Below are 11926 nucleotides of genomic sequence, written 5' to 3' on the forward strand. Positions count from 1 at the left end.
GACCTTGAGATTTCAGTCGGGTGCTTCAATGTGGGTCTCTGTCTCTGTCTCCTTTAATCGCCTGATGAAGGTTAATATTCCGGAGGATGCCTATATGTTTTTCTTTGGGTTCTTATTTAGCTTCTCTAGGATCACTAATTATAGGCTCAATGTCCTTTGTTTATGGCTAGAAACCAAATATGAGTGAGTACATCCCATGTTCCTCTTTTTGGAACTTTGTATTGTTGATACTATCTATGAACACTTGACTTCTGTTATTACTGTTTCATTTCTTTCGTGTTCAGTGGGTTTAATTTGGTTCTTTTTTCTACTTTTGTTTTATTGGCGTTTTAATCTACTTTTCTCATACAAACCCAGGTCCTCTGCAAGAGCAATAAGTTCTCTTAACCAGTGAGCCATCTTCCTGCCCCTTTCCAAACATTTTATATTATCTCCTCATAGTTTCGTTACTGACTTCTGAATCTACTCTTTCAGTTTAGTTTTTTTTTTTTTTTTCCAAGACAGGGTTTCTCTATGTTGCCCTCACTGTACTAGAACTCTCTCTGTAGACCAGGTGGGCCTTAAACTCACAGAGACCCATCTGCCTCTGCCTCTGAGGGATTAAAGGTATGTGCCATCGCCCCCTGGCCAGTTCAGTCTTTTGAAAGCTGTTGAAGTTGACTTGCTGGGTCAGAAATTTGTCAGTTTGGGTAAGTGTTCTATCTCTGCACAATGAAATGGAAATTATCTTTTCGGTCATTGGGTATCATCTTATATTTGGAAATTAAATAGAATTAACTGTGAATTTCAAAGTCTTCCATCTTTGCTGATTTTTTTCTCTACTTCTTCTATCATTTATAAGAAGTTGTTCAAATCACCCATCATGATTAGGTAGTTGAAAGTTTTTATTTTAGTCCTCTTAATTTTAGCTTTTCTATGTTTTTGAGGCTATGGTGTTTATGCATTAACACTTAAATATGAGGTCAGCAAGATGGCTCAACAGGTAAAGGCACTTGCCATGGATCCAATCCCAGGGACCCACATGATGGACAGAGAGAAATGGTTCCTGAAAGTTGTCCTCACCTCCACACATGTGCCGTGGTGGGTGACATACATACATGTGCATGCACATACACCACACACACAATAAATGTAATTTAAAAACAAACTTAAATATGCTACATATTTCTGCTCTACTGACATTGGTCATGTTATGAAATTTCTCTAAGAAATTTCTAAAAGTTTCTTAAATTTCAGAATAAATTAAATGGTGAATCTCACTACTTTCCTTCTGTTATGCTTACATGGCTCACATTATCCTATCATTTTACTGCCGCTGGCCTGGTGCTGGGAGCTTACCAGGACCTCTCTTCCTGGAAGCTGGAGACTCCAATCCTCTCCCTGTGTCTCACCTGGACTTTTCTTCTCACCTCCTAACCTCTGCTACCCTTCCCTCAACTCCAAGGGTAATCTTGTCGAATGTCTATTCCGTATTTCATGCTCGGCTCCAAATGCACCAGTTGCTTCCCAGATCCTAAATCAATGGTGGTCTTTACTTGATATTATTTTATGCTCATGAGTGTTTTGCCTACATTGTATGTCTGTGCACTATTTGAATGCCTTATCCCGGTGGAGGTCAGAAGAGGATGTTGGATCCCCTGGAATTAGAATTACAGATGGTTATTGTTAGGTTGGGAGCGTAGGCCCCAGTCCCTGGCATCTATCTCAGCCCCCAGGCCTGGTCTGGACTTCAAATCCCAGCAGGCCAGCAAGCCACTCCCCAGGGTACTTAAATGATCCCCCCAAAAGAAGAACACATGGTCTCCCTTTCTTCCTCCCAGGGTCGCAGTCCTGAGGCTTCCTAGTTTCCCCCTCGGGGCCACCCGAGAATGCAGATCTCCCATTAAACCTGGATATTTCTTAATTTGGCTTGTTTTGATTTGGCTTGATTGGGAATGTTTGCATCATCAGAGAGCTCGCTTAGGAAATATTCCTAACAGTTATGAGCCACCATGTTGGGGCTGAGATCCAAACTTTGAACCTCTTCAAGAACTGCTAAGCCATCTCTCCAAACCCCATCCTCTTCATGTTTACTTGCACACCACTAGACAATGCAATCCTTAAGGAAGACTGTGGCTTTCCACCTTCTGCTCAGCCCTGAGCAGTTTGTGCTGAACCAGGGACCATGCCTACCTGTCTACCTAGGTCAATTATAAGTCTTTTGCCCAGATAAATATAAAAATTGTTCCATTTTTCTGTATTTGGGTCCCAGACTCTTTCTCCCCATATCTTCCAGCAATAATAAGTGCCACCAAAAAAAATCTTTAAAATACCAGAATCCCTGAGTTTGGGATTAGAAGATACTTGTTTCTTTATTCTATGCCTGCCCTGCATACCTAAGACCAGCCAGAAGCCCCAGTACGAATTCCATATAAACTTGACTAATCCCTGTTGAGTGGGTTTGTCTGTACCCAAGCTAGAGAGAACTCAGTGTCCCAGTAAAGCATTCTTAATTTCTGACTGGCCTTTGATGTGACATCTTTCTCCCACTCCAAGTTATAAAGCCGTGTTGCATTGACTATGAGGTCATCAACACTGATGAGTCAACCGTCAGCCTTATAAAGCTTCAAAATCTCTTGTAAATATGAGTCAGGGCCTGAGTAAGAAGCTGTCTCTGATATAATTACTAATGTCATTGCTGGGGCGCGCTGGACTCTTGCACGCTGGTGTTCCCCAACTACAAAGTGAGAAACTCAAGTTTTTATGCCTAAACCATTATTCTCAAAAAGCCACGGAGAACTTAGTCATTCTGTGACATTTCCCGGGAAGATGAGAGTAAATGTCTCCCCCACCCCCAGAGAGTACACCAAAGAAACTCTTCTACCCAGGTCTAGCTTGGTGAGCCAGTGACTTTTGGGGGGTTACACACAGGACTCAGAGGAAGCAGCACCCCCCAAAACCAACTCCAGTGTAGGGATTACTCAGAGAAGCTGCATCCCAGAGATCTTTGCACAGCTTGCAGTCAGCATCATCAGGAAGGGTGCCCCTCCCCCAAGCACTGGTTACTGCTCCTCTCTGCTTGGGGAAGGGGCTGGCAATCTTGGGACTTCCGTAAACATCCTGGGTCTTGTAGTTTCATTAGCTTCCCAAGTCTTGTGAGTCTCCTTCCTCTGAGGATTGTTTTCATGTGGAACTTAAACGGCACTAGTTACAGGGAAATTTAGTAACTTTAGTTCCTGAAGTTTTCAGATAAACACACACGGGTACTTCTTTTATGAGTCTGGATTTTTTTCTTATTTGAAGTTTACTTAACGACAGCCCCGCCTGGTTTTTCTTTCATGACTTTCTTCCTCTGCTGGAGCAGTGACCCCTTTTCTTGTCCTGGAGAGCTCAGGCCCTGCAACCTGTGGGGAAGGATTTTTGTCCTGAATTTCTGCTGTTCAGAGTGCTATTCCTAGGGAACGCAGAGGCCCTGGAATGGGCCACCCTCTAAGGGGTTGTCGGTCACTGACACCCTTGTCCTCAAGCTCTGACATCAACCTTCACAATAACTGTGACTACAGACGGTTCTAGAAAACAGAAGGCAATCGTGGACCTCAGGGGTTTTCCCCACACATGCCGTATGTCCATCTTATCTCTGGTTCAAAGTCACATCAAAATCTTACCTCCACCCATCCAAGAGTGATGTCATTATGATGAAAATCCCACCTCAGGATTGTTTCTCATCCTGAAGGTTGGGCCTTTCCAAAGAAGTACCCAGAGCAGTAGAGCTATGGGAACAAGAGGAACAAGAGAGGGCTCTTCCCACCTTTCTTTTTCTCTGCCTCCTGAATGCTGGGATTAAAGGCATGCGCCACCACTGCCTGGCTAGAGGGCTTTTTTCTTTTAAGATTGACTTTTCATTTTATGTATATCAGTGTTAGCCTGTATGTATGTCTGCACTTGTGACAGCTACCCTGGAACTGGAGTTACAAACAGTTGCTAGCTGTTTTGTGGGTGTTGGTGTGCCTGGGCCCTCTGCAAGAACAACAAGTGCTCTTAACTACTGAACGATCTTTCCAGTCCAAGGGAGGGCTCTTGAAGCAGCATAGCCTTGATTTTTACCCAGTAGTCAATAAATCAAACAAACCTTTAAATGTTTTATTTTGTTTGATTGATTGATTGATTAGTTGATTTAGTGTGTGTGTGTGTGTACATGCACACTCGAGTACCCACACATACATGCCATAGCAGCATGTGATGGTCAGAGGATGACTTGTGGGCACTGGTTCTTGGCTACCTTACAGGTTTCAGAGATTGAAGCTCAGTGGGCAGACCTAATGGCAGGTGCTCTAAGCTATTAAGTAATCTCTCTAGACCAAACTAATCTTTTAAGAGTTTATAATTTTATTACTTTATGTGTATATTTTGGTTTTGTGTATATGTGATTGCATATGTTTTGTTTTGTTTTGTTTTTGACCTGATATATGTCTGTACCTTGATACCTGGTGTTTGTCTCTGAGGCAAATGGATTGGCTTCTCTGTGCATTCCACTTTGCCAGAAGGCAGTGTAAGAAACCTCATGTTGTGGACTACCATACAGATGCTAGAATCAAATCTAAGTCATCTGGAAGAGAATTCTGTGCACTTAACTCCTGAGCCACCTCACCAGCAAGCCATGTCTCCAGAGCGTCCCCCAAACAATTCTTTAAAACTCAAACAAGCCTGGAGTTTTATAAAGGAGACTACAAGACTCACATGGATTGTTACAGTGTGACAAGTCCACACATCTGGCCCTGAGGAACATGTGGCAGCTTTTAAAGCATTTTATATTTATTTATCTTATTTTAAGCATACAGGTGTTTTGTCTACATATATGTGTCTGATGCCCAAGGAAGTCAACATAGGGTGTCAGATCCCCTGGAACTGGAGTTACAGATGGTTGGGAGCCACCATGTGTGTGCTGGGAGTCAAACCTGGGTCCTCTCCAACAGCAGCAAGTGCTCTTAACCACTGAGTCATCCCTCCAGCTCCCAAATGCTCACTTTTCTAGCGCACTGGTGTAGGATGTTTGCGAGGTACACAGCCACAGACATCCCAGCCCAGGTCCCCAGATCCCTGTAGTTTGGATAGTGAATGTGCATTAAAAGTCGTGACGTTCAAGGCTTGGCCCCCAGTGTGGTGTTAATGGAGATGGTAGAGCCTTTAAGTGGGAACCAACTGGATATCTTAGGTTCAGAGGGTATTGTGAACCCCAGCTCCCTCCTCACTCTGACTTGCTGGCCATGAGGTGAGTGGGGTTTGCTCCTCTGTGCACTTCCACTTTACTCAAGCAGGGAGTCTTCCCAGTCCTGGAGGAGAACTCCAAAACTGTGAGCCATATGACTGGAGAGGTGGCTCAGCTGGTAAGAATGCTTGCTGCTCTTGCAGAGTACCAGAGTTTGGTTCCTAGGACCTGTAACTCCAGTTCCAGGGGATCTGACACCCTCTTCTAGTGTGTGTGTGTGTGTGTGTGTGTGTGTGTGTGTGTGTGTGTGTGTGTGGAGGGGTGTGTGTATGAGCACGTGCGTGTGTGCTCACGAGCACACATGCACTGATAAATATATTCACACAAACGTGAGCACACATACCTAAATAATAAAATTAATTAGGTCAAAATAAGATTTTCATAGTTTATACTGTATCAGGTATTCATCTATAGCAACAGAAAGCTGTCTCGTAGCTTCTTTTCTCCATTGTCCAAGTTTTAATCATACTGGCCTGCTCTCCTTTTTCTAAAATTTATCTGTCTGCCTCTGGTTTTTCCCAGGCTGACACCAACTCCCACCATTATTGCCACCCTCAGGACTGAAACTCTACCAAAATTCTGCCTATCCTGCAAGATCAGTTCAAATTTTACCTTCTCTGTAAAGTCTTACCATTTTGAAGAAAAACAAGTGATAAAAAATATTTTTAATTTTTATCTTACATGTGTGGGTGTTTTGTCTGTGCACTATGTGTGTGCTCTGGAGGTGAGAGGTGGGTGTTCGGTCCTTCCCTACTGGAGTTACAGATGGTTGTGAGCTGTCGCTTGGATGCTGGGAATTGAACCCAGGTCCTCTGCAACAAGTGCTCTGAACCACTGAATCATCTCTCCAACTCCAAGATGTATTTAGACACATAGTTCTCTTGCATACTTTCTTAGCAGTTTCTAGTCTTGGGATGCAAAGAAAAGCAAGTTGTGGTTTTTTCATAACTTAGTGGAACGTCCATCCTCAACAGGCCAGAGCAAACAGTGGGATACAAATTGGAAGAAGTCTGTGGAGTTAAAGCATTCTCACACCCACAGCTCCCTTTGAAAGAAAGTAATTCAAGGTAACTTCTCTATACAAAGTCACTGACAATCTGTGCCAAGTTCCTGACAGTGCCCTTCTGGCCTCCTACCTATTGAGAGCCTTGGTTTCAACTCTGCCCTGCATTGGATGGCAAGAACTGACCAACTAGACTCACAGGTGGTCTCCAAACCCAGGCAACACCCTATCAGGATGCTTGTGTCCTCAAGGATGGAGAGCTCTTTTACCAAGGAAGTGGTGAGAGGAAACAGTAGGAGTCCTGAGGCTAACACCGCGGATTGTCTACCTCTTTGTCCTTAGGCAGCAGCAAGGCCCTTTCTCTCTGAGCAATGGCTTCAGGCAGAATGAAATGGGCTGACCTGCCGGAACGGTGGTGTTCGAGTCTATAATCCTAGCACTTGGAAGGCTGAGAAAGGAAGATCATAAGTTTAAGAATAGACTGGACTTACACTGGGTATTGGGGCCGGGAGGGGGGGGGGCTGTGAGACTATAGGCAAATAATCGTGTGGAGGGACCAGCAGCTGCTGGTCTTCTCCTGCTCCTCCTCATCGCTTCCTCCTCTTCTTCATATTATTCTCTTCTTCAGCTACTTCTTCTTTTCTTCTTCTCTTTTTCCTTCTTTTGTCCCCCCCCCTTTTTTTTGGTTTTTTGAAATAAGGTTTATCTGGGTAACAGAGTCCTAGCTATCCTGGAATTCACTCTGCAGACCAGGCTGACTTCAAACTCACAGAGATCCACCTGCCTCTGCCTCCTGAGTGCTGAGATTAGAGGCAATCACCACCACCACATGGTTTACCACCACAGCTCCTTAAACAGCAGGCGTGGACTCTATACAAAGCTGTGACACCAAGGGTGAGGCTCGTGAAACGCAATGGGGGTCCTGAAACATCGGGCAGCAGTTAAAGGTCTCTGAAGGCACAAAGACAAAAAGTTGACTCAAAATCAAACAATCCCACCACCACCACCACCACAGCAGAGACAGAGGCAGGAGGATCTCCACTAGAAATTCAAGGTCAGTTGTCTGGATATGGAATTCCAAGACAGCCTGGGCTGCCTCAAGATAAGCAAGCAATCAATAAATAAACAAAACACAAACCAAATTCTTGGTGCAGCTAGCGTCACCTGCCTGTGTTGCACTGAACATTGGGTTCTGACCTGAACATATGCACTTTGTGCTGCACCCTCCATCACAGCACACAACACCAACAAACACTGCCTGGGATGCCTTGGCTCAGACTTAAAACACTGGGTTATAAACCACATTGCTTTCCCAGTCTTATGCTTACATAGAAACATAATGGTTTATAGACAATTAAGACTAGATTGTCCTACCATCTTTTATCAGTAAGTAAGTTTTGTACTGTATTATAGCATGTCTTTGAATTATTGTATATGTGAATGTTGGAAATTTTAAACTGCTCTTTGAAACACTGACATGAATTTTATATTTTTTAAATATTTATTTATTTATTATGTATACAATATTCTGTCTGTATGTATGCCTGCAGGCCAGAAGAGGGCACCAGACCTCATTACAGATGGTTGTGAGCCACCATGTGGTTGCTGGGAATTGAACTCAGGACCTTTGGAAGAGCAGGCAATGCTCTTAACCGCTGAGCCATCACTCCAGCCCCATGAATTTTATTTTTGTAAAAAAATCCAAATGACAGAGAAACCCTGTCTCGAAAAACAAAACAAAAAAATCCAAATGAATTTTGGCTTGAGATTAGGGTAGAATTTCCAACAATTTCTGAAATGGTTCTTTTTTTTTTTTTTTTTTTTTTGGTTTTTCGAGACAGGGTTTCTCTGTGGTTTTGGAGCCTGTCCTGGAACTAGCTCTTGTAGACCAGGCTGGTCTCGAACTCACAGAGATCCGCCTGCCTCTGTTCTGAAATGGTTCTAAACAAAACTGCCGTTCTGTACTACGCACTTGCACAAAGTGGAGTTCTCAGTATTGAAAATTATGAAGTCAAAATATTCAACCACTCTCAGCAGATGTTCCACATCTAGTAATATCAAATGTTCAGCCAAGTTTTTTTTCCTTTTTGATTTTTTTGAGACAGGGTTTTATGTCCTGGAACTCACTCTGTAGACCAGGCTGGCCCTGAACTCAGAGATCTACATGCCCCTGCCTCCAAAATGCTGGGGTTAAAGGTTAAAGGCATGTGCTGCCACCACCACCCAACTCTGAGATTTAATTCTTAACTTAAAAATAAACAAGCATACCTATCACATTAGTATAAACTTGATTTTCCCTGTAAATAATTGGTAAGGCTATACATATGCCAAAGAGTCATTCTAGAAAAAAATCTATACTTACTATGAGAAAATGTTTGATTTGGAGACATATATATATATATATATATATACATACACACCCCTAGGGTCATATAAAATTTTCTCAGCAATCTGAAGCATAAAAAGTCTAAGAACTGAGGTTGTAGAGATGGCTCAGTGGTTAAGAAGCTGACTGTTGGGGCTGGAGAGATGGCTCAGAGGTTAAGAGCACTGACTGCTCTTCCAGAGGTCCTGAGTTCAATTCCCAGCAACCACATGGTGGCTCACAGCCATCTATAATGAGATCTGGTGCCCTCTTCTGGCATGCAAGCATACATGGAAGAAATGTTGTATACATAATAAATAAATAAATCTTAAAAAAAAAAAAAAAAAAAAAAAGAAGCTGGCTGTTCTCGTAGAGTACCTGGGTTGGATTTCCACCACCACATGGCAGCTCACAAGCATCTGTAACTCTAGCTCCAGGGGCTCTAATGCCCTCCTCTGGCCTTTGCCAGCATCGAGCACACAAGTGGTGCACAAGCATCCGTGTAAGCAAAACACCCATACACATAATACAAAAATGTTTTTAATTTTAAAATCTCTAAGAAAGAAGCCCTGAACTAAGGCTCGGTGGAAGGACTGAGGGAATGTTGGGCTTCAGCTGGGTGCAGTATGAAAGCAAGTTAGTATCTCCTAGTGTGGCAGCACAGCCTTTAATCCCTGCACTATGGAGGGGGGCAGTACAGGTGGATCTCTGGGAGTTCCAGGCCAACATGGTCTACATACAGAGTTACAGGACAACCAGGAATACATAGGAAGATTTGTCTCAAAAAAAGGCAACTTAGTATCAAAAGAAAGGCAGAGTCAAGTAAATTTCTAGGGTGACCATCTTAAACATGAGACGAGGAGACCCCGGGAGACTGGCTGACTTGTCAAGAATCTCTGGCAGTAATGGCTGAAGGTGCAGATTTCTAGACTCCCGGGGCTCCCTGAATTAATTTTGGGTCTCCATGCACTCAGAAATGTGTCACTCTGGACAAATGTTTCAGGATCCCCACATCCAGTCATCCAACCCCATATAGGGTCACTGCTCACAGGAGAAGCTAGGGTTCAGTGGTTGGTCACTCTGTGATTATTTGCTTGTATTCTCATGACCCTGGAGTCTTTGGAAGTAGAAAGAGGGCATCAGATCCCCTGGAACTAGAGTTACAGACAGTTACAAGCCTCAGCATGGGTGGTGGGAACTCAACCCAGGTCTTTTGAAAAAGCAGCCAGTGTTCTTAATTGCTGAGCCATCTCTCTAGCCCTGAATTTTTATTAATAAAGTTGGGGTTAATAAAGATATTTAATATGGGATTAAAGACAAAGGTTAGGAGAAGGGCGGATGATGTGGGAGTGTCATATATCAATCTGTTGATTTCATTGGTTAAGTAATAAACCAACTGCTTGGCCTAATAGCTTAGAACATAGGTGGGTGGAATAAACAGAATAGGCGGCTGGGCGGAAGAGGAAGTGAGGTCAGACTCTGCTCTGCTCCCGGAGAGACTCTGCTCTCCGGAGCACAGACACCATGCTCCACTCTCCCAGGATGGACAGAGGCTAGAATCTTCCCGGTAAGCGCACCTTGGGGTGCTTACACGCATTATTAGAAATGGGCTAGTCCAGGTGCGAGATTTAGCCTGTAAGGGCTAGAGTTCATGGGCCAAGCAGTTCTTAAATGAATACAGTTTGTGTGTTGTTATTTCGGGCATGAGCTAGCCAAGCGGCCAGGGTGTTGGGGATGCAGCCCCGCCACCGCCCCTATTTCAACAGGCGGAGTCACAGGAAAAAGTAAAGCACACCTAAGAGCATGGCTATGGGCTTCTCGAAGAAAAGCTGAGGAAAGTAAGAATGAGGTGTGGGCATGGCTCTCCGGCAGAGAGTTGCCTTTGCTTTGTTTGTTTATTTATTTTTCAGCAAAGCTAACAAGCACAGGCATCTACCTTTACAGTTGTAGTCTGGTCGGGTGTTTCCCTTATCAAATTCCCTCCAGATCAGAAAACTTGAGTCCACCCCAGCAAAGGGGTGTTGAAAGGGCAATAAATTCTCTCCCTGGAAGAGCTACCAAAAGGAAACAATAAGATAGGAGCTGGGAGCAGATGCCAAAGCTGTTCCCTGTAATAAGAATGAGATGGACATCACCCTTTGAAGGATTGACTCCAAAAGGCAAGCGACGTCAGGGGATCCAGGCAATTCTTTTGAGAGGCAATAAATCCCAGGACTTTGGAAACCTCCGAACACAGCTGAATTAGCAGGAAGAGAGGAAAATTAGAGTTGGGGAACCAGCCTCTCCAAATATTAAGAGTAAGGACTCACCCAAGGGCTCTTCCTGTCTCTTTGGCCTCAGCGGCAGAAGCCAGATGACAAAAGGAACGTCATCCTTTGGAAAGTGTCGCAACAAGACGTGCACACGTTGTGCTGTGGCGCTGGACCACCTTCAGAAGTCTACCTGTGGCAAATGCGGCTACCCTGCCAAGCGCAAGAGAAAGTATAACTGGAGTGCCAAGGCTAAGAGACGAAACATTACCGGGACTGGGAGGATGAGGCACCTAAAAATTGTCTACCGAAGATTCAGACATGGATTCCGTGAAGGAACAACCCCTAAACCCAAGAGGGCATCTGTTGCAACATCCAGTTCATCTTGAGGATTTCAATCTGTCATAAAATAAATGTTCTGGTTTCCAAAATGGAAAAAGAAAAGAGCTCACCCAAGGCAGTCCCCAGGAGAAATCCGATTTTTACGCATTAAGAAGGGGACATTCTACTGACTGGTCTCTTCTCACCCCTACAGGCCACACGGGCTGAGGAGAGAATGGAAGGGAGTGTTAAGGTCTCAGTCAGTGTCTTAGGATTTCTGTGGCTGTGATGAAACACCATGACCAAAGCAACTTGGGAAGGAGGGGGTTTATGTGGCTTACACTTCCACATCACTATTCATCAAAGGACGTGTGACCTCCCTCCCACACCCACACGTGAGTACACATATTTACATACAGGCACATGTATACATAATCAAAAATAAAAGTATATCATAAATAACCATAGCAACAACAAAAAGATCTCAGCCACTAGCTAGCCCAGATCTTACAAGTTCCTGGTTGGGGGTTGACACAGAAGGCAATTCTCAAAGGCAATACCTCTTTGTTGCCACACAGGGGCTCCACACCAGGCTTCTGGAGGAATTTTACATGTTTTTTTCTTCCTTCTCCTGTTATTACAAAACAAACATATGAATTGAAGGTTAGGAAATGCCCCCCCAAACAGTCTGTGGTCTATTAACATAAAACTACTGACACTGCGTTAATGTATATGCTTCCAAC

The 11926-nt window shown here is 43.9% G+C and overlaps 1 protein-coding gene across 1 annotated transcript; it reads left to right on the forward strand.

Moving 5' to 3' along the window:
- Positions 1–9056: 9056 nt before the first annotated feature.
- Positions 9057–11586, forward strand: LOC126487233 (60S ribosomal protein L37-like). Its single transcript, XM_050119945.1, has one exon. The coding sequence runs from the start codon at positions 10967–10969 to the stop codon at positions 11249–11251; it is 285 nt and encodes a 94-aa protein (XP_049975902.1). The 5' UTR covers positions 9057–10966; the 3' UTR covers positions 11252–11586.
- The last annotated feature ends 340 nt before the right edge of the window (positions 11587–11926 follow it).

The sequence above is a fragment of the Alexandromys fortis genome, unplaced genomic scaffold (genome assembly GCF_014885135.2).
Source record: "Alexandromys fortis isolate MF-2015 unplaced genomic scaffold, M_Fortis_MF-2015_v1.1 scaffold_177, whole genome shotgun sequence".
NCBI classification, from domain to species: domain Eukaryota; kingdom Metazoa; phylum Chordata; class Mammalia; order Rodentia; family Cricetidae; genus Alexandromys; species Alexandromys fortis.